The sequence below is a fragment of the Fukomys damarensis genome, unplaced genomic scaffold (genome assembly GCF_012274545.1).
Source record: "Fukomys damarensis isolate Sample0158 unplaced genomic scaffold, DMR_v1.0_HiC HiC_scaffold_3, whole genome shotgun sequence".
NCBI lineage: Eukaryota > Metazoa > Chordata > Mammalia > Rodentia > Bathyergidae > Fukomys > Fukomys damarensis.
Genome location: NW_022900915.1, coordinates 9958366 through 9981240, shown reverse-complemented (window position 1 = coordinate 9981240; position 22875 = coordinate 9958366). Strand labels below are relative to the sequence as shown.

Here is a 22875-nt window from a genome sequence, read left to right as displayed (position 1 = left end):
GGTAGGAACAAAGCTTTTAACCTATGAGCCTTTCAGGAACATACTGGGTGTGCACTATAGTATTCATTCAGTAGATGTTCAAAATAATATAACAAAATCATTGTCAAACCCTAGATGATTAAGAGTTTTCTCTTATAATAGTTTCAGAGTTTTGCATTTGACATTTAAACCTGTGATCCATGTTGAATTAATTATTGTGAAAAGTAAAAGGTCTGTGCCTGCATTTACTGTCTGTAGTCAGTCCCTCCCGTTTCCTGGTCCTTCAGTCCATTGTATTGTCTTTACTCCTTTGTCAAGGTAAGTTAACAAATGATGTGACTCTTTCTAGGTTCTCAATTCTGTCTCCTTGTTCTACTTGTCTATTGTTTTTACCTTGATTACTGAAACCACCAAGTATTGAAGTTGGGTAGTGTCAATATTCTCACTGCTCTTTTGGAGTATATATTTTGAAAATATGATAAAATTCATGAACTCTTTCTTTGGGAAATGTAGCTACACATACACAAAGTTTTGCCCTCAGATCACAAAATAATTGACTTGAAGTTTAAAACATCACTATCTAGAAAATGGTGGATTTTCCTGTACTCTTCTTGAACAATTGCTTATCTTGGCATCAGATATGCAGACTGCTAACCAAGCATTAACATGTAGGTAGGATTCAGTGAAAATTAAATGAATGTTTGTGTCTTCCTCCTACTTGTCAGTTTAAGAGTCAGTGCTTGGAGCCATCCAGAAATCTCCACATGGCCAGACCGAAAGTTGTTTCTGGTCCTAACTGATATTTGAGTATTAATTTTGCACTGCCAAGGATTCACTGGTCTCCAATTAAGGGACTCATAAACTGATCTGTACACTAAGTTTTAATTCTCCAAATCCCTATTTCTATGACTATTTCCATTCCAGATGTCCTAGGATTGACTTGCTTAGACACACATGGTAAAATAACTTTGAGTTAACTGTGAATGCAGTAATTCATTGAATCTTTGCTTGAGTAGCCTTATCAAATAAGGTGCCTCCAAATGATTGCTGTAAGCATAAGATGATATAATGCATCTAAGTTGCCTCAATAAATATTAGTTAATATAGTTTTCATGGGGTCCTGATTCAATAGAAAAGTAGAAAAATAATTTTTACCTTGTCAACAATATTATGTTGGTTACCCACTGTGATGTAAAGTTTCATCACTATTTTAGTGAGTTAAAACTATGATCACACATTTCTTTGTCCACTTGTCTGAAATTTCTGCAGTCTAGGTTCAGTAGGCAGGGCTGTTTCTACTCCGTATCATGTTGCCTAGGGCGTCCCACTGGGATCCTACTTAACTCCATTTGCATGCCTTGAGTTTCATCACATCAGTGCCCCCCTTCACTTTATAGTCTATAAATTGCCAAAATTTTGAAGGCTTAGACCAAAAGCTGGCATGTCCACTATTGGTCAAAGAAAAATAATGGTAGCTCAGATTTAAGGAAAGGATAATAGGGTCTCTGGTAGGAAAGGAACAACAGGTATACAGAGAGAAATGAAAGATTTGTTGAGGGTGATCTTTATAATAAAACTAAGTTTTTAATTTTCTTTCAATGTGTAATTTTAAGCCTAATTATGAGTGGATACTACATGGGAGGTTATTAAAAATAAGGCTTGAGAAATCAGTAATAGAAAACTTGGGCCTGAATGGTTACATACAATAAATCTGATGACTAACACTGGATAGATTATTTTCTCTTAAGTATGAAAATGTCAGAGCACAATTGTTCCTAATAGTAATGGTTATGGGAGAGGTATTAATTTTGGGGTAAGAAACAGATTATATTTTATATTTTATTTCTATAATCAGCAAACTCCCACACCAGAAGCTTTTCATAAGATGAAAGACATGAGAATGAGTTAATGAATGCCTACTATAACCAGCCTATTGCATCACTGTTACAATGGCTCTTTGTTGTGTATCTTGTTTTCTAGTCACCATATGAGCTCAACTTAAGTGAAGGTAGCAGGAGTCATGTTTCTGATTTCTTCAAATGTTGACATGGATGGAATAGCAATAGTGAATATCAGTGTGTGTTGGGTGTATGTGTCTCCTTAATAACTAAGGATGAAGTTGGATAAATTTAAGATTCAATTGTCATTAAAACTTTCTGTGTTGAATGAAGGTATCAAAGCCCAAAGCAGAGAAATTATTCCAGATCCTATCTTAAGTATCAAACTCTAGGAACTGATGGCTTTGTCTAGAAGGGGGGAGACATGTAACCTATCAAATCAGTAAGTCAACTAGAGAATAGCAAAGGTCCTTAACTTAGGTAGGAGTTACTCAATGGGTAGACTGTGACCTCTTTATATTGTAAAACATTTAATGGACTTTGGTAATCAACTGGCAGGATTCTCTCTGACGTCTTTGGTAACATGAAGCTAAATTTAAGAGGCATGGTTTCTCCCATGAAATAGGAGTTACATTTCAAAGTCCAGATAAAACATTAAATTTGTCTAGCTGGACTCAGTAAAACATATTTTTGTCCAAATTCAAGTAGCCTAATGAATGTTGTGAAGCCGATGCCTTTTCTCTTTGTTCAAGCTTTGGATCCCTCCCGGGGTGCAAAGAACAAAGCTTCACATATAACTTACTGCTCCCATGGAAGAATAGAAAAGAAACAGTGATTACACTTCTAAGCAGGAAAAAGCTATTGGGGAATTCATAATTCCAAACTCTTTATGTGTAAGACAAATGGTTTGTTAAGATTAAATCAGGTAGCTCGAGACAAGATGACATGAAACATTCCAAGATCACCAAAATGCAGGTAAGACGTCTTTCTCCAAATCACAACAAAACATCTAGCAAATACTTCTTTAATGGAATATTATTATTATAATTTTAGAGATAAAAGGAGAGAGAGAGAGAGAAAGATAAACTCTCATGAGACAGCAACACTAAAATAGAAGAAAGACTAACACCTTGGGTCATTTGACCCCTTTGTTATAGTTATTTCCACCCAAGTATAATGACAAGTTTTAGAAAAATAGCCTTGGTCTAGCTCAAAACACATTTTTCTCCCCTCAAATAGGTGAATGTGGAAAGCACTTCCAGAGCATGATGCAATCCAAAATTTGACCTTACTATTAAAAGTAAAGGGAGGTAAAAATGGAAGACTGCTTAAGGTGAAAAATTATCACTATTAAGAGAGAAATAAATGCTTAACTTATAATGTATGCTTTAAAAGAAATTAGTCAGAAGGCTTTCTGAAGCAGTGTAGAGAATAATTACAAATAGAAAAATCTTGTCCCATGCAGCCAGCATCTTAACTGATCCATTGAGGCTGACTCCATTACCTCAGCGTATGCCCTTCATGAGACTTTATCTCTCTGCTGAGATGTCCTGACTTCCAATGTCCTCGATGCTGTTTATTAATTATATATGATATTGTGAAGTCTCAGTAGTCCTGGAATTAGAAAAATGATTCACTGAGTGAAAACTTTCTGCATTGAATTCTATATATGAGTATCTGAGTGTGAAAATAACTTGACAAAATTTACTTTTTTGACAGGTACATAGTAGAACAAGTATAGCAAAATACTACTTAATGAATCTTGGTGGTATGTATATGACAGTGGTCATCAACACGATTTTCACTCTATGATTTTTAAGTTTTCTACATTCTGAAACTTTTCATAATAAAATATTTGGAAAAATTATACATAAGCATAATCCAAGGCCTTTTGGTTCCCTAATGATATGTGTATGAATTTCAGTCATGTAGAGAACAATTACAAAGGAGGGAAAACTGCCTGCTTATTATACAAAACAGTAAACCTGGTCTCTTTTAATGTCATAAATTCATGGCTTGATTAAAAAAATCATTTCTCACTTTTAATATTGTTCTCTTCTAAACAAGATAAAGGTAAAATTGAATGCAATCTAGGACAACTAAACCAGAGGGATTTCGAATTAAAAGGGAAAGCGCGAATCCTCTAGCTTAATGCTCTTCCCAAAGTTGAAATTTTCATTAAAAACTCCACGCATTTAATCTGTCCTGTAAAACTATGGGGATTAAATAATATATTTCTTTTCCATCTGACTGTCATTCTGCATGAGGGCTTCGTTCCTCAGCCTGTCTTTATTCAAACTGCTGGCTCCTAATCCCACCAAACTCCCTCGTTGTACCCAGGCTGCAGACCTCACTTCAGCTTTTGGACAAGCACCAATTAATTCAAATTTTCCCTAAGTAAGGCATCCAACCTTGAATACAATATTCCAGTGTTTTACAACACTTATGTCTTAGTCTAAATCTCCAGGTGATTTTCACATGACCTCTGTTTGATGTAAGAGCTTAAGAAAAGAAGGCCAACAATGTATTCATATTTTTCAAACATGAGCTCTATTGTTCTTGATACCTCATAAAATCACATTACTTCGCATCATTACACTGGATGCATTCATCACTTACTAATGAACAACACTCAGTGCATTTTTACTTGCTTGTAACACATAATTTGAGGTAAGTAATTGACACATAATTCATCTGAAGGAAAATGTCTTCAGCGATCCTTATTGCTGATATATAAAGTTGAAGGTTCAAAAACAATACAAATTGAAAATAAAACATACCTTAATTTTTTTAAAACTCCACTGAATTTACAACTTTCTCCCATGTGTTTCACCATTTTTATTTTTTTCTGGGAGAAGATACCTGGTAGACACATATTTATGAGTTGGGGCGTGATGCTTATTTTTTAAATGACCATTCAAGAAGCACCACCTTCCAGTTTGTGAAAGTTGCTCTGTAATTTCTAAACACAGTGACAATGTTTACCAATTAGGGTGGAGAATTTTTCAAATATATAACATGGTGGCGATCAACACAGTTTACCCAGAAAGAAGCTACTGAAGACTTAACGCTGACATTCACCCAACAATCAACCCTGAGACAGCCGACTACCATGGAGGCTTTCGTTTTCCTTTCCTGCCTGTTGCTGGCTGGGTTGTCAGGTAAGCAAGTTATAGACGATGGCTTTCCTTCCGACTGCCGATGTAAAGAATTTGAAAAGTTAAGTGATTTAGTGATGCTTTGACAGGATATTTTAAAGCAGGAAATCTTCATCGGACAGAAATGGAAAAGATAATTTCAGAAAAAATGAAAACAGATCAAGAGGTATAAAGCAGTGGCTGGATTATAGTAGAGCTGTGAGTGTGGTGTGGGTAGAGAGATGCAAGAACAAAGATGTGGGAAAGGCAAGCCAGTGGAATGGGAAGATGGAGGGGTCTAAAGTGATTGTAAATATTTATGAAAATGTATTTAAATTCACATTCTATGAGGCAATGGATCTGCGCTATTATCATCGGCTGTGTGGTCCAATAAAAATGTTTTCAAATCCTAACTTTCTCTATTTATATGGCTTGTTGCAGCTTGCCTAACTTATTGGAGGCTGTTTTCTTATTTGTGAGGCACAAATAAATAATCATACTTTCCTTTTACTGTAGGAATTGTGCAGGTGACAAATAGCATTAGCCCTCAGGTTTAAATTCTTCTTAGATGCCTGACACTGAGCATGCTTTACTCTACTCCTTACCCCAGTATAGTTAAGTTGCTTTCAGATCATACATTCTAGCTCAGGGCTATAAATTTCAAGATAATAGGTGACAGCCAATACATTTTTAAGTTAGTAAATTATGATAATAAAACTGATTTTCAGGGATTGTGAGCATAGCTCAGCTTAGCATGCTCAAGGTCCTGGGTTTAATGCCCAGCACCAAAAGGAATAATTTTATGCTCAAATTATGACATCCTACCTGACCATCTAACCTGTTCCTAGTGAAAGGGAATAATAAAAGGAAAGTGCTGAAGACAGTCAATTTCTTATACTTGCAAATCAAGAAATAGTGGCTGTCTTCTCCCCGGAAGCATTGCAGAGTGGTTTGCTACTGCTAAGTACAACAGTACTTTACTATTTACCATCCTTTACTATTTTCATTTTTTTAATTTTTCTGCTTTCGGGGGTTACTTCTTACTGAGCTACATACAGAGTGCCCCGGCCCCACCTCCCAGCAGCTTTTGATTTTCTTATTTGAGATTGAGTCTCTCCGAGTCACTTAATTGCCCAGCCTGGGCTCAAACTTGCAATCCTCTTGCCTTGGCTTCCCAGAGTTCTAGGATTGCATGGCCACACCTACAACACCCATCCCTCATTAAAAGAAAATGTTGGCCAGGTAGTAATATGAAGAATGCATTAAGTGTGGCAAAAGTTATTCAGAGATACCATCAAAGAACTGCTAAAGTAATAGAGTTGCAAAACAAGAGAGAAGAACTAAGCAATGAGGTGAAAGAAGAGAGGAGCAAGAATATATTTGTTTTGGAAGAGAAAAAGGCCATAAAGAGAATATCCCACCTTAGTACTGTGTTCTATGGTAACAGGTGCTGTACCTATTGTGTATTTTTAGGGCCTTGCTAGGTGACAGCGTATACTGAGCAGGCATTTGTAGACAGCAAAATACGAATTCCAGAGTCTGTTTGATTTATCAGGAAAATAACAAAAGGAATTTTGGCTTGAATTAAGGGCCAGTTCTTATAATTCAAACTCTATGATCTAGGCATCATATGACTAGGTACCATAATGTTTTGAAACTTGCCGGGTGTGGTGGCGCACACCTGTTATCCCAGCACTCAGGAGGCTGAGACAGGAGGATTGCTGTGAGTTCAAAACCAGCCTGGGCTACACAGTGAGTTCCAGGTCAGTCTCAACTACATAGTGAGACCCTGTCTTAAAAGAAAGCCCCCCAAACAAACAAATGTACATAATGTTTCAAAACTATGTAGCAGTCAAGGAAAGAAAAATATAAGAATGAAAATATTGAAGGTACAGAAAGAATGGGAAAGCTCTAATTTGGATTTCATTTAAAATCATAGATGCATTAAATACAAACTTTATCTTGGAGTGAATGCTGTTTATTATAAGTACAGGAGGCTGACAGGAGGATTGCTGTGAGTTCAAAACCAGCCTGGGCTACACAGTGAGTTCCAGGTCAGTCTCAACTACATAGTGAGACCCTGTCTTAAAAGAAAGCCCCCCAAACAAACAAATGTACATAATGTTTCAAAACTATGTAGCAGTCAAGGAAAGAAAAATATAAGAATGAAAATATTGAAGGTACAGAAAGAATGGGAAAGCTCTAATTTGGATTTCATTTAAAATCATAGATGCATTAAATACAAACTTTATCTTGGAGTGAATGCTGTTTATTATAAGTTCTTTAAGTTAAAAAATTTTAATTTTTAATTTTGTGTTTCAATAACATTCCAGTGTCTTCAACTCAGATTTCACAACCCAGTTTCTACAAAGTAGAAGAGAATAAAAAACCTATACTTATTCTAGAGAGAAAAAATGAAGCTAATTTTCCAGGAAAACTAAGAGAATCTATTCAGCAAGGAGGTAGTTATGCTCAAGGGAAACCAAGTAGGTTTAATCTTCAAGGACAACCAGGATCATCTAACCAGCCAGAGGAACTGGGAAGTTTTCACCAGCAAGGGAGGCCAGGAGATTTGAGCCAGTCTGAGTTGCCTGGATCTTTGATTTCGCAGGGGAATTCAGAAGAATCAAACTTGAAAGGGAGTCCAGAAGCTTCTAATAAACAAGCAAAATTAGAATCTTCTAGTCAACTGGAGAAACTAGAGTCTACTAACCAGCAAGGGAAGATAGGATCAGCTAGCCAGCAAGGGAAGCCAGGGTCTTCAAGTCAGCAAGGGAAACCAGAATCATCCAGCCAGCAAGGGAAGCCAGGGTCTTCAAATCAGCAAGGGAAACCAGGATCATCCAGCCAAGGGAAACCAGGGTCTTCAAATCAGCAAGGGAAGCCAGGATCATCCAGCCAGCAAGGGAAGCCAGGGTCTTCAAGTCAGCAAGGGAAACCAGGGTCTTCAAATCAGCAAGGGAAACCAAAGTCTTTTTACCCTCAAGGAGAAAGAAAAAATTCAGAAAAAACTTTGAATGGCAAAACAATGGAGATCCAGGTTAGTGTTATTTTCTAAGTCAATGAATCTCAGTTATTCTTTTCTGAAAGATGAAATGGTTAAATTAATGCACTGTATCGATGACAAATTGCAATGGCAGTGTTTAAGATAAATGAGCCAAACTGTTTTCACACATAACATGATCATTGATGCTGTACTCCTTTATTCCACCTCTATCATTTTCTAGTCAAATCTCTCCACCTAACCTATACTGCATTAACTCAGAATTCCATCACTTGAGGTTATTCCCTGCCACGTTTAACTTTGAAGTCCATTTCTACCCCATCCATAATCTACTACCTCTGAAATAATAATTCTCAAATCTGAAGTGATGTTTCAATTCTCTGCTCAACATTTTCAGTAGTTCTCTACTTATCTACAGATAAGACTGCATGCCATTCAGCTTCGTTTTATGTCTCTCCTGCCCACATCCAGACCCTTTTGAATTTCTGACACTGATGATTTCCTCCATGATAGAAGTTACCTTATTGAATTGTAATTTGTTATCTAAATATTCAATAAACTACAAATCCCCTGAAAAAGAGCATTTTTTAAAAAACCGTGTCCTCAGAGTTTAGAATAAATGAGACATAGTAGGTTCTCTGAGTTTTCACGTTATATAAATGAAGACTTAGAAAAAAAATCTTTGCAAAAAGAAAATCATCCGTCTGATGAATGTGTCACCTACATTCCCCTCTGCAATCTTCTGTGTTCTACCTTTACTTGCCACTTTTACACAGTGAGCCTCCTAATTCCCTTTAATCAGGGCTCTAAGCATTCCATTTTATTTTCATATATAAAACTGTTTCCTAGAACACTTGCTCTATCTCATCATTTAAATGGAAACTTTACTTGTTGCCATATAAATTGGCAATCCTCATCATATTTTCAGAGGAAAGCTATCGTCCTTCCTGGTATGAAGACTCTAGCCTTGCATGAAATATTATCTCTCACTAAGATTAATATCATCCAGGTCTTAATGCCTGGACTCTGAGATTTTAGGATATCATATAAACTTCTATAATTTTATATTGGCTCTAAAACGGAGAAATAACTGCACTTTACAAACTCTATGTAAATGAAAGGAATTGATTTTCATGAAAACTTTGTAAACTTTATACCAATGGAAAATATTGAGGGTTTTTCATATTCCTTTAATATCTTGGCTTTGAGTTGACTTGAGATCCCATTGAAGTCTCATCATTCCCATTCTTGTTGTTGGTTCTCATCAGCTAAAAAAGCTTTATATTCACAGGCTTCTCACATCTATAGCTCACATCTCAAAACATTCCACTATTTAATTAATTCTGCATAATATGACATGCTTTGTTTTTATTTTAGTGTCCCGAGAAACAAAGGAGATCAATAGTTATGCTCATATGTGTTTTACATTTGCCAATGTAACTTTTCCCTGTCTGTTGTTCCTCTATACAGAAGAAAACATATCCATAAAAATAGAGCAAAAGCAGTATGATAATAATAATAAGATCCAGGGCTTTAGAATAAATAACTCCAGGTTTGAATCACTGCTTGGACACTTAAACCCTTTGTGATTTCAGGCTTGAATTTAAATGCACTATCTCTCATGCTGCTGGAAACAAGTTGGGGCTGAATATATTCTTCTTTTAGTACTGCTGTGTGGGTTAAATGCAAACGACCAATAAAATGTTGGGTAATACATAATGCTTTACTACGAATAAAGTAGCAATCCTTGTTTTTCATAATATCTGAATTAAGTTGATGACTCTATCCTTATCTGATGATCTTTCGCTCACTACAGACTGGCAGCACCAGTCGCAAGAAACTGATTAGAAACAAAGGATGTCAAGCTGCCTACAAACCGGTCTGCGGTTCTGATGGAAAAAGCTATGATAATGACTGTGTATTTAATCAAGCAAAGAGGTAAGGGCTTTGTATTGCTTTGCATCAGGAAGTACTATTCTGATCAATAGAGAAGAAAAACCCATTTTTCTGTCTGTGTAGTTTTTCTCAAGTGATAAATTCTGTCCATTTCTGAGAATGTAGTTAATTCAGATATTAAGGCAAGAGTAATTTACTTTTGTGTTATTTATTTTCCAAATAGTCACTGAGTGCACATCATGCCCAGGAAGTAATCTAAGAGCAGTAGGTAAAATCGGGAACAAAATACACTGAAATTCCTGCGTGCATGAATTTCAATTTTTGCAATGGAAAAGAAACAAATAAACCACACCAGAAGATAAAGGGACCTGCAAAGCTCTTGGATTACTAATTGTTGCCTACTAAATCCTATTCTAATCATAACAACAAAGGTTGGACTTGGTGAATGATCTAAACCTTCAAAAGTTATATACTATAACAAATAAAGAGACTTTAAGGCTGTTTAAAAAATTGTAACATGAGGTTAAGAGAGCTTGAAATATTTAAGCCCTCAGGATCTTTAAATGTTCAACTATAAAGTAGAAAAATAAAGTAAGAATGATATCTCTCTTTTTTTCAACAGTTCTTGGATTTCATAAGTACTTAGCGTAAATCATTACCACACAATACAATATTAAATTCACGTATCCCTTGAGGCTAAACAGAATTAAAAAGGACATTAATGCCAATTCTCTCATAGTATCAATAAATCACAGGGTCCAGAGATTAAAAAGGGATCATTGGCAAGTGTAAAATTTCTCCAATCAGTCAGTGAGAGCTAGGTAAGCCAGCAAATAGGCCTACTTTTTAAATAATCACAGTTTCTTTTTGTGGTGGTACTATAACTAACTACTTGGCCCTTGATTTCTCTCATTAATTTATTTTCAGGTTGAGTCATGGAACACTGAGTCTGAAACATGAGGGAAAATGCTAAGTGTTTATATGAACCAAATCACCTCAAAATCTACTTGCAATTCTGTATTCACAATGGATTTTCTTGGGAATTCACCTATGCGGTCAACAAAAATCTCACAGATTTGATGGAGCCTATGTTATCTTTGAGTCTCTTTCACTATAAATACAGTCCATTCCAAAGTAACTTCTGATTCATAGGATTTTTTTGTTGTTTATACTTTCTAAAACTTTAATGAGTTTTTTCGATCCTGCCCTTCCCGAAGTACCAAGCAGTTATCAATTCTGTCCTCTCCTTCAGGACTTGGGCAGCAATTTATAAACTCTAACAGATATAAAAATATGATGATTTCCTGGAAAACAAAGATTTTCCACTTTTAAAATATTGAGGCTGTAGGTATCTGCTAGAGCTAAAGAAACTGAAGTTTCAAAATACATTTCAGGATTTTGCAATGGAAGAGAACTATAGAGTAATAGAATGAAGGATTATGTTCTGCCCCCCAAATTAGATAACCTAAGTGAAATGGGCAAGTTGATAAAAACACACTATTTACCAAGATTTCCTCATGAACAAATAAAAAACTTAGATAGACATATCCAGTAAGTTTGAATCAGTAATCAAAATGTTCTAACAAGAAAAGCTCCAGGTAAGATGACTTCATACCAAAACTTTTAGGGAGACTTAATACCAGTGTTTCTCAAAGTCCTCCAAAAAAATTGAACAGGAGGGATCATTTCCTAACTGACTTTATGAACTCAGTTTTAGCTTGATACTAAGAACTACTAAGATGAAACAGGAAAATAAAACTATAGGCCAACAACCTTATAAATATTGGTGCATAAAATCCAGTGGCCTGCTAGGAGACTATATTTGGCATATTAAAATAATTACACATAGTTGTCAATTAAATTATTCCTGGCATGCAAGAAAGTTTCATCATAAAAAATTCAAAATGATCATTAATAAAATGACGAGGAAAAATGCATGGTTATCTCAAGGGTAAATTTAAGAAATTAATGAAGTTCAAAAATGCTAACAAAATTGTGATGCAACACTAAGCAAATTAGGACTATCCTTGAAATGATAAGTTAACAGCACTAAGAAACATTATTTTTACAATAAAAGATTGAAAGCCTTTCCTGTGAGGTCAGGAATAGGATAAAAACACCTGATATCTTAACCTCTACTGACAATAATGTTAGATGTTTTAGATAAAGTACTTAAAAAGAAAGAAATAAAGATATTACAAGTGAAAAAGTAAAATTATCTCTGTTCTCAAATGACATGATTATATATGTAGAAAATCCTAAGAACCACACAGACATACGTAAAACAGGAAACTTTTAAGACATAACACTATAAAAATAAGTTAAATTTCTAAACAAAAACAATGAACAACCTAAAGGGGAAATTAAAAAAATAGTTCCCATTAAAATAGGATAAAGTACACAGGATACTCAGGAATAAATTTTAACACGGGGCGGGAGGGGAGATTCCCATCCAAGTACTAACCAGGCCTGACCCTGCTTAGCTTCCGAGATCAGGAGCGCTCACGGTGGTATGGCCGTAGACGGGAAAAAGACTCATACACTGAAAACTATGAAACATTATAAAAAATTACAGGCATTTTTAAATGATAAGCCAACCTGTGTGAGATTAAGAGACTAAACTTTTTTAAGATGGAAATATTATCCAAAGTGATATATTGAGTCAAGAATCTCTAGAAAATTCTAAAGTAATATTTTTGCAGAAAAGGAAAAACCCATCCTAAAATTCATATTTGATATTGAGTGATGTTGAATAGCAAAAGAATCTTGAAAAAGAGGAAATTAGTTGCAGCATTCATACTTTCTAATTTTGAAACTTATTACAAAGTTGCATTAATCAAACACATGATATAACATATCATGTTATACGGAAGGGGAACAGAGTATAGAGACCAAAAAAAAAAAATTTCACCTATATGGTTAAATTCTTTTCAAGCAAGATAACAAAACAATTCAGTGGAGAAAGGATAGGCTTTGCAACAAAAACTGAAAATGCACATGGAAAATAATAAAAAGGAACCCTACCTAACACTTCATACAAAAAAAAATTAACTCAAATGTCTTTGTGATTTGGGATTCCACAAGAACTTCCTGAATATGACCTTAAAATGATAGGAAATAAAAAAGAAAACTAAATAAAATACACTTCCTCAAAATTAAAATTTTGCATATCAACTAAAATTATCAAGAGGGTAAAAAGGTAATTCCAAGATTGGGTGAATAATACTTACAAATCAAGCCAAGAATGGTACATATACTTATAGCCTCAGTGTTTGGAAAGCTGAGGTAGAAGAATTACTGGAATTCAAGAGTCAAGGCCAGCCTGGGAAATATAATATTGCCCATCCTTTCAAAAGTGCAGTTCATGTATCTGATAAGGGATTAATATCCATAATATAGAAAGAATTCCTCCTCAACAATAGCAATAAGACTCAATTTAAAAATAGGCAAATAATTTGAATAGACATTTCTCCAAAGAGATATATAAATGGCCAATACATAAATAAAAAGATCTTCACAGGGCTATCCATTAAGGAATGCAAATCAAAGCCACAGTCAAATGCTCCTCCAGATATAATAGAATTAGTTATTAAATTAAAAAAGAAAGAAACAATTATTGACGATTATGTGTAGAAATTGAAACCAATGTGCATTGCTGGTCAAAATGTGAAAAACGGAAGGCTTCATAGAAAAATAGTATGATTTTTTGCTCAAAAAAGTAAATTTACAATTACTGTATAAGTCCAGCAATTTCACTTTTAGATATATACCCAAAAGGAATTTTAAAACTTAGAATCAATAAAATGGAGTCCCTTGCTCCTGGGTAGGAAGAATCAACATAGTGAAAATGACCGTACTACCAAAACTGCTATACAGATTCAATGCAATGCTGATTGAAATTCCAACAGTATATTTCACAGAACTAGAAAAAATAATCAAAAATTTCATTTGGAACCAGAAGAGACCTAGGAGAGCAAAAGCCATCCTAGGCAACAGAGACATGGCAGCAGGTATAACAGTTCCCAATCTGAAACTATACTACAAAGCCACTGTGATAAAAACAGCATGGTACTGGCAAAGAAACACATCTGAGGACCAGTGAAATAGATTGGAAGATACAGAAACAATTCCAGATGTACTCAACTACCTCATTTTGACAACGGAGCCAACCATCCTCACTGGAGGAAAGATAGCCTCTTTAATAAATGGTGTTGGAAAAGCTGGATTTCAACCTGCCAAAGATTAAAACTAGACCCTTATCTTTCACCGTGCACTAAACTAAAATCCAAGTGGATTAAACATCTAAATATTAAAAAAGAAACACTAAACTTGCTGAAAGATAAGTTAGGCAGTACTCTCGAAGACATTGACATAGGATAAGACTATATGAACAAATTCTCAGTAGCACGGGAACTAGCCTAAAAAATCAACAACTGGGATTTGATCTTATTAAAAAGCTTCTGCACTGCAAAAGAAACCATCAACAGAGCTAAGAGACAACCTACAATGTGGGAAAAAAAAGTTACCAGCTGCTCCTCAGACAAAGGATCATTATATAGAATATATAAAGAACTCAAAAAATCAGGCCCTTCAAATATAAAGACCTGATTCAAAAATGGGCATCTGAAATAAAGAGACATTTCTCAAAGAAGTAAAAGCAGCAAATAAATATATGAAAAAAAAGTTCAACATCACTGGTCATCTGAGAGATGTGGGTGAAAACAACACCGAGATTCCACCTCATCCCACAAAGAATGGCTGCTCTCAAGAAATCAACCAATAACAAATGTTGGCGGTGTTATGGGGAGAAAGGAACCCTCTCCATTGTTGCTAGGAGTGCAGACTGGTGCAACCACTGTGGAAATCAATATGGAGACACCTCAAAGAACTAGGATTAGAGGTTCCATTTGACCCAGCCATCCCTCTGCCGGGTATCTTTCCAAAAGAATTAAAAGAATCCTATCACAGTGATATATGTGCACCCATGTTTATAGCGGCACAGTTTGTAATAGCTAAAACTTGGAAACAACCCATTTGCCCATCAGTTGGAGACTGGATAAAGAAGATGTGGTTTTTCTATAAAATGGAATACTACTCAGCCATAAAGAATGAGAAATTAGATTCATTCATAGGAAAATGGATGCATATTGAGGTCATACTCTTAAGTGAAATAAATAAGTCACATGTGTAAATACTGAACCGTTCGCTGTGAAAAACTGTAATTGTAATTAAGATCCTAATGGTATAACTGACAATGTGAAATACGAAGTAAAGGGCTAAAGGTATAGGGGAAGTGGGAAGGGTAGGGGAAAGGAAATAAGGGAAAAGAAAAAATACAAGAAAACAAAAAAGAATGGAAAAAATATTTTTGTAAATAGGAAAGGGAGGAGGGGGTGAAGGGAGGGCAGGGGTGTGGGGAAAAATGAGAACCAAGACCTGCATGTAAAGGTGCAAGATCCCAGTGATGAATGTAACTGTATTGTATACCTAAAAAATACCAATAAGCTTAATGAGAGAAAAAAAGAGTGTCTTTCAAACAATACAAGTAGTTAATCTGAAGGCATTAAAGTTAATTTTAATAAATCTATTCAAAATTTCTTGTGATTTTTTTATGAAAAAATAATATTAAATCTTATAAATTGTACATTCTATATTTCTATCAATAACCGTGTGGTTTTTCTGTCTTAATCTGAAAATATAGTGTATAATGGTATTGAATTTGAAATAGTATAGCAAACTTTCATTACAATATATTAATTTTTCATATAATTTTATTTTGTGAACATTAAGAGTTTTTGCATTTATACTCGTTAGGTTCATTGACTTAGAATTTTCTTTCTTTGTAATGTCTGGTTTGGATGTGAGGATAGTGTTGACTTATGTAATGAATTGAGAAGTATTCCTCCTCTGATTTCTTTTATATAATTATCATTATATCTTTCTTAAATGTTTGATAAAATGTCCCAGTCTCTTAGCAAGATCCTGCCTCAAGATAAAAAGTGTAAAAAGGGTCAGGGTTGCAACTCAGTATAAAAACACTGTGATAGAGCCCCATTGTCTTCCTCTCTGTCTCTCTGTGTCTGTCTCTGTTTCTCTCTCTCTCTCTCTCTCTCTGTCTCTCCCACACTCACACACACACACACACACACACACACACACACACACTCTCAAACAATTCATTTGGGCTGGTAATTTCTTTGTGAGGATGTTAAGTATTAAAGATTAAAATTAAAGATTTAAAATTTATACAGGCCTGTTCAAGCTATTTCTTACTGAGTAAACTTTAGAATTTTTATCAAAGTATTTCCCTTTTAATATCTATAAAAGCATTAGGCATTATCATTCTAATTCCTAAGATTGATGATCTATACATTCTTTATTACTTTCTGATTATTGTCGTTAAATTTTATCAATTTTCAATCTTCTCAAAGAACCGTAATTATTTTCATTAAATTAATCTTTATTTTTTTCTATTTCATTGATTTCTATTGTCATTATTTCTTGCTCTGTTTTTTCCAGTTTTCATTTGCTCTTGTTTCCTGGTTGAAGCTAGAAACTAGATGGTTGATGTTATTTTTAATTTTTAATTTTTGTAAGTACATTTGTATCACCTAATAACCACGTTCATTACGGAGAGTTGGTACATATACACAATACATCTTAATTTTCTGTGACCCCTTCCTCTCTCCCCTGTCCCTCATATACAAGAGTTTTACTGTAATATTCTCTTTAAGAACAGGGTTATATGTTCCCACAAATTTAGTTATTTTGTGATTTTTTTAAAAATTGTATTTTCTCATCTCTTTTAAATTTCTCCTTTGATCTTATAGGGCATTGTTTCATTTTCAAATTTATGGGTCATTCCAGACATGTTTCTACTAATGATTTCTAATTTAACTTTACTGGGAAAGGGTTTTGATTTTGTGGTTTGATTCATTTTAATATTTTGAATATTGTTTTCATGCTCACAGTACATGTCATTTTGGTATATGTTTTGTGAATAGCGAAAAGGAATGAATATTTTGCAATTGGTGGAAAATTTGTTCTATAAATGTAGATGTATTTATTTGGCTAATAGTTTGAGTCTTCTGAATTCTTACTGCTTTTCTCTTGACTTGTATTGTTTTATAATTTTACATTTTATTTATTCAGAATTTACATTGCTTCCAAGTCTGGAGAGCGGAGGGAAAAGACTGATTTCCATTTTGATAGAAAACTGGAAGATGCCACTAAATTCTTAAAATATGGTGATGCCGCCATAGTTGACACCGTTTCTGTTAAGACCATGTTGCTGAAGGCTGCTCTGCCAGTCCTTCTCTGAGTTGCTTTTCTGCTCGTGATAGGGGACAGGCAGGTGCTGTGAGTGTCACAAAGCAGTGAGCAAGAAAACCGCTAAATCTAAGAAAGTCATAGAGTTGGCCAAGAAAGTGCAGAATGCTAAATAAATCATCTTCTTAATATTCTCCTCCATCTTACTCAGTGATGCAACAACAGCCTCAGAACGCTTTCTCTCAGTTGACCATTTAAGACTGATAGTAAAAGTCGAGTTAATGACAATCACGAATAACTAAGCCTTTAAAAAGAAATGAACGGGGTTTTAAGGAACATTGGGTTTACATGCATAGAGGCAATTGTGATAAACAAAGAACTTTTAAAAAACAATCAGCTTATGTCTCATAGGGAGAATACACAGTGGATGTAGGTAGGAGAAATTGAAAATTAAAAGCTAAATACTGGGTGGAGGAACTACACAGTATTGCAGCATTTCGTGAAGGCTCTGTAATTAACACTGTAGTAGTACTGTACTACTACAATACTACTAGCTCGCAATAGCCAAAGAAGTAGAGTAGTTACAGAAAGCAAAAAATAAACTGTAGTACGCTTGGAAATTCAGTACACTATAAAAGTGACACCTTAATAATATTAAAAATGAAAGATAAAATTGTGTATATATCTAATACTAAACCTTAAATGAACTCCCAGCCTAGTAAGTTTAGCAATAAAACCCAAACAACTCAAACACTGAAGTACTCATGGATGAATTCTAAACCAAAGATAAAATATTTAATCATCATAAGAAATAATTACTAAAAATTTAGCCGTATAAAAATTTGCATAGCAAAAACCTCAGTAATTAAATTATAAGATGCTCACAACCTTGGAGAAAATATTTTCAACATGCGTCACATATGAAAGGATTAAATGAAGTGTCAGAGCTCATAAAAATTAAAAGGAAAGAATATCACAGGTCTAATAGATGTTCAAAATGTGTAAAAATAAATTCTAAATAACCCTTAAAGAAATAGAAGATATTCAACCTTACTCATAAGAAAAATAAAAAGTAAACTACCTAAATACCAACCCTACTTAAATTAAAAATTGAAAACCCTTGATAAAACAGTCTGCTTACAAGGCCATGAGGGCTGAGATTTCTCAAATGTTACTGGAGAACACAAACTAGTCCAATGTATATTGACTAAAATTTCCATTAATGCAATATAAGGTAATTACATTTTGTTATATTGATAAAATTGTTGTTTACTCTTTCTTTGGCAAACCAAGAACTGTAAATCTATCCTGAAAACACAGATTTAAATCTGGTTGTAAAATGTTGGAAATCAACTACATCATCAAACATGTAGATTTGTTTAAATAACCTCTTTGGTTCTATTTTATATTTTGGCCTGCAGCGAGGCAACTGCATAAAACTTTGCTTGAAATAAATCAGTTTTGTTGTGAATATTTTTCTCTGAAACAGGCAATTTTATAATTAAAACTTTAAAATTATACTCCATGGAACTCTAGGTTTCTGCTTCATTCTGCAAGGTGTAAACAAAAAAATAAATAAATAAAGATGGGCAGTTGAGAATCAATGACTTTTTGTGACTCATTAGAGGACTAAATACCCAGAACGTAAAGCCAATCAGAAATCTGAAGGACATGTTCATCCAGAGAGAGCTAATAACCAGGTTCTGCTTTCCTGGAACAGAAACCACTGGAGCATAAATTCATAGGAATATTTAAGTGATTCATTTTGAAAAATTGCTTTAGGCTTACTGTGATCAGTGAGAGAGTGAAAACCCCCCTGGGTAGGGCACACCGTCTTAGAGGATCCATCCAGCACTTGCCTGGACTTTTCCTGAGACATTCTGCGCCCGCCCTTCTCATAATTGAATGCCTTCATTGCTCTGGCAGGAGAAGGGAGACAAATCACTGTGAACAGCACTAAGGAAGTCTCAGCAAAACCCTACTCCTCTGCCATGAGACATCTATAGCAAAGTCTCATTCAAGGTAGGGAAAGAGAAATTCCTCACATACCCATCAACCTTTCCTTTCTTTCCTGAGAGAAAGTGGAGGGCAGGAGTCAGAGACTGAAGCAAATGGATTGTGAATGTGGCACTCAGCATGGAGAACAGTCAGTGAAAAAATACTTGTGGAAGTAGATCTCCTTTCCAGAGGTTCACTGATCTAACTAGAAGATTATATAAATCCCCTGTCATTCACACCTTACCAACAATTCAAAGAGCTGTGAGGTGCAAAGTTAGTCTGAGGAGTGCTGGGAGGTCTGGAGCCTACAAGAAATAAAACACAAGAATACTAAAGAAATTTAAAGCTTCCAGCATACACGTATGTCTCCAACAAATACACAGCCTAAACTGGAGCTGGTTTAACAAAAATATCTAACATTCCTAGTTTTACCAATTAAACTACATCGTGTGCCAAGAGGTAAGAAAAACCCTAGCCTACAAAGAAAAATAAATCATTTGAACCAAACTCAGGCGAGTTACAAAGTTTGTACGAGACAAATAATTTTGATGAATACATTTAAGGATTGAGATGCGGATCAGTGGCAGAGTGCTTGTATAGCACATGTGAGGCTCTGGGTTCAATAAAATGCATTTTTTTCCCTCATTGCGTTTATCTGTACATTTTAGGTATACAGTACAGTTACATTCATCATTGGGATCTTGTACCTTTACATGACAAGGTCTTGGTTCTCATTTTTCCCCCTTGTCCCTGCCCTCCCTTCACCCAATAAAATGCATTTTAAACTATGATTATTATGGTAAGGATTTGGGTTGGGTAAGTAGACAACATAGACAAAATACAAGGACAATGAGCTCAGAAAAAGTGATGGAAAGTCTGCTAAAGATGTGGAAGAAAAATAATAATGTAGGGAGGAAATGTAACTTTTTCTTTACTTTCATGATTAAAAAACTTTTTTTCTTGGTACATGCTTGTAGTAAACAGTGTTTACATTTCTTGTGTGGTGGTGGTACAGTACCCTTCAAGGTTTCTTAGCCGTAATTCCCTGTGACAAAAGACAGATTTACAAGAGAAAAACCGGTATAAATTCATTAATACATATCTCATATGCATGTGGAAACTAAACCAAAGAAATGATCACATTTCTAGAGTAGACCTTAAAGAGTTATTTTGTTGTCAGAGTCCTGTTTTAGAGGGGGATTGACTTCAGTCCCAACAAACCAGGTATGGCCACTTGTGGTAAGCATCGAATGGAAAAAAATAATGGTGAAAAGAAAGAAAAGTATTAAAATCAAACAGCTATATCAGGAAGATATCTTCCTCCCTAGTTTGGAAGTATTGAATAGGGGAACTGGGGAGGGAGGCAGAGATATGTCTAATTAAGCAGTCTTGGGCCAACTGTGGGCTTCTTGATCACCATCTTGGGTTGGGTTCTGTGAGATGGCTCTGGAGAAGTTAGCATTTGAGATAAAATTTTTTCCTATCACAAGACAATCATTATTATTGGGATGAAGCAACCTCATCGTGGTTCATTATTTCTGGAAGGCTAAGAGCAAGGACTAGAGACTGCTAGGTGCCATTCTGTTGGTCTAAACAGGTAATTTATTTTGTATAACACCAATAGCACAAGCAATAAAATAAAATAATGCATGAACTAGAATTTACCAAAATTAAAGATTTTGTTTCAAGGGATATCATTAAGAAAGTGAAAAATCCACAGAATGGGAGAAAACAATGATAAATCATATATTTAATTAGGAACTTGAATATAGAATATGTACAGGTTCTGAAATACAAAAAACAAACTCTGCTTTTTTCCTCTCATAATAAAAATAACAGTATTCATGCATTGGTTATTATTTGATTTCGTGATTGTCATCATTTCTGGGATAAGATCATAGGTATCTGTACTTTTGCTCAATTCTCAAGTAATATATTGCTTATTTATCTTGGAAAATATTTAATTATAGTTACACAACATAATTGTGTACAGTTTCAATGTCAGCCAAAGACAATTTCTGATAAAGACAAAATTATTAACATTTTATTGAGTCAAATGTTCATGGTTATACATTACACTAGGTTTTATATTATCAACTATAAAAACAAGCCAGGGATTTTTGAAAGTATCAATGTTTACTTGAACACAGAGCATACACATATGTTAATCATAGGTTTGCAAGCAGGAAAGATCATCCAACACTGTGTATTCCATCTTATGTGCCATTGAGGTCTTCAGTGGTTGCCTGAGAATTTAAGGTCCTAGTCGAGAAGATTCCAGTTGATTGCAGGATCCACGACAAGAGAGTATGACAATAAAAGACACAAGAACATGAACTCAGCCTTGCTCAGCAATTGCCACCATGCAAAAAGCCCAATTTTCCTTTACTTTGCCTGTAATTAAAGGTGATAGTGAAAAAAAAATCATAAATTATTGAAAGAACATATTTAATTCCCTGAGCATTGCATGAAATATGTCTTATTGAGGAGAAGATGCGCAAGGGCACTAGCAAGCTGGGGAGTCTCCACTCCTCTCCGACAGGTGTTCCCTCAGCCTGGAAGGAATCCTGCCCCCCATCTCAGAGGATTCAACTCTTCCTACATACACCCAGCCCTGACTCAGTTTTGGATCTGCTCTAAGAGGAGGATTACAGATATTGGCTTAGTGGTTCTCCAGGTGTAGAACCCACTTTTGAGGTTATGTGTTCAAAATTTTACGGAAAGAAACCCTTGTTAGAGAAAATGTAGAGGGAGGTAGAAAGGCTGGTTGAGCCTTGAGGCTACAAACTCCTTCCGAGTGAGGGAGCTGGAAGGTGGGTTGAGAGGACATGTCCTAGGCTTGCTTGCACTCTAAAGTTTCCTGTCACAAAGTTTGGTGGACAAAGTGGATTATTAGAGAGTCTTCCATAATATTAGTGGACGTGATTAATTTAAGAGTTCAGAAATTAGATTTCTTGCTCAGTTACACTCTCTGTACCTTGGCGATCCATCCTGGAGATTATCAATCTCATCTGGACTTCAAAATTACACTATATTGATCAACAGGCTGCCAGTGGTAATTCATAATGATCATACTTGGTTAAATTAATCAGTTTATAAATGCATAAAACAGAGTTACTTTGAGAGGTAAAGTGCAAAATAACTTTTATAAATTCAAGAAAAGGTGAAAATGTGTTCTTGTTGCTTTACAGAGATAGCACTTTCTGTTTATGTTTTTCTAGGTCATCAAAAGATATGTTTTCCTATCATTTTTTGACAATTTCATCATTACTTTAGAGGAGCTGACATTTAATAGTTTTAATCTTGTGTTCTTACAACTTTTTAGTGCAGAAAACACATCTGTTGCTGTAAGTAATGTCATCAGTTCCACAGACTGGATCCATTTCTCTGGTGCAGAGGTATGGGACAGCTGCATATTTTTTACAGTTTATCTACAAAACAAAGTGACATCATAAAACTTATCAAATAATGAACTTTTAGGACTAAAACGCTCTTCACACTGAATGCCATACATCTAAGTGGAATAAACATATGCACTATTAAAGTTTAAAAATACACATTAAGGTAAGTACAATCCTATTAAATATGAACTATTATCAAAGTATTTTTACTAACTAAATATTACTTTTTTAAAAAGCCACACAAAGATTAACTATTTTTATAATTGATCTATTCTGTCACAACTTCTCTTCAGGCATAGGTCAAATCTCCCTCGTGATTGTATATTACCAAAAAAAAAAAAAAAAGGAATTAA

General features: G+C 34.8%; 2 protein-coding genes across 2 annotated transcripts in view; one reads left to right on the top strand and one right to left on the bottom strand.

The window, feature by feature from the left end:
- The first annotated feature begins 6204 nt into the window (after window positions 1-6204).
- Window positions 6205-17175, top strand: Marcol (MARCO like). Its single transcript, XM_033765553.1, has 4 exons — window positions 6205-6394; window positions 7288-7994; window positions 9775-9896; window positions 17007-17175. Exons 1-4 carry the CDS (start codon window positions 6205-6207, stop codon window positions 17173-17175), a joined length of 1188 nt encoding a protein of 395 aa, XP_033621444.1.
- Window positions 17176-21458: 4283 nt separating this feature from the next.
- Window positions 21459-22875, bottom strand: part of LOC109118150 (serine protease inhibitor Kazal-type 10-like) — a 3693-nt gene continuing 2276 nt past the window's right edge. Inside the window, exons 3-4 of the mRNA XM_019207861.1 lie at window positions 22437-22552; window positions 21459-21515 (exon numbers count right to left, since the gene is read on the bottom strand). Coding sequence (XP_019063406.1) covers window positions 21470-21515; window positions 22437-22552 — 162 coding nt within the window. The 3' untranslated portion in view covers window positions 21459-21469. The remainder of the gene's footprint in view (window positions 21516-22436; window positions 22553-22875) is intronic.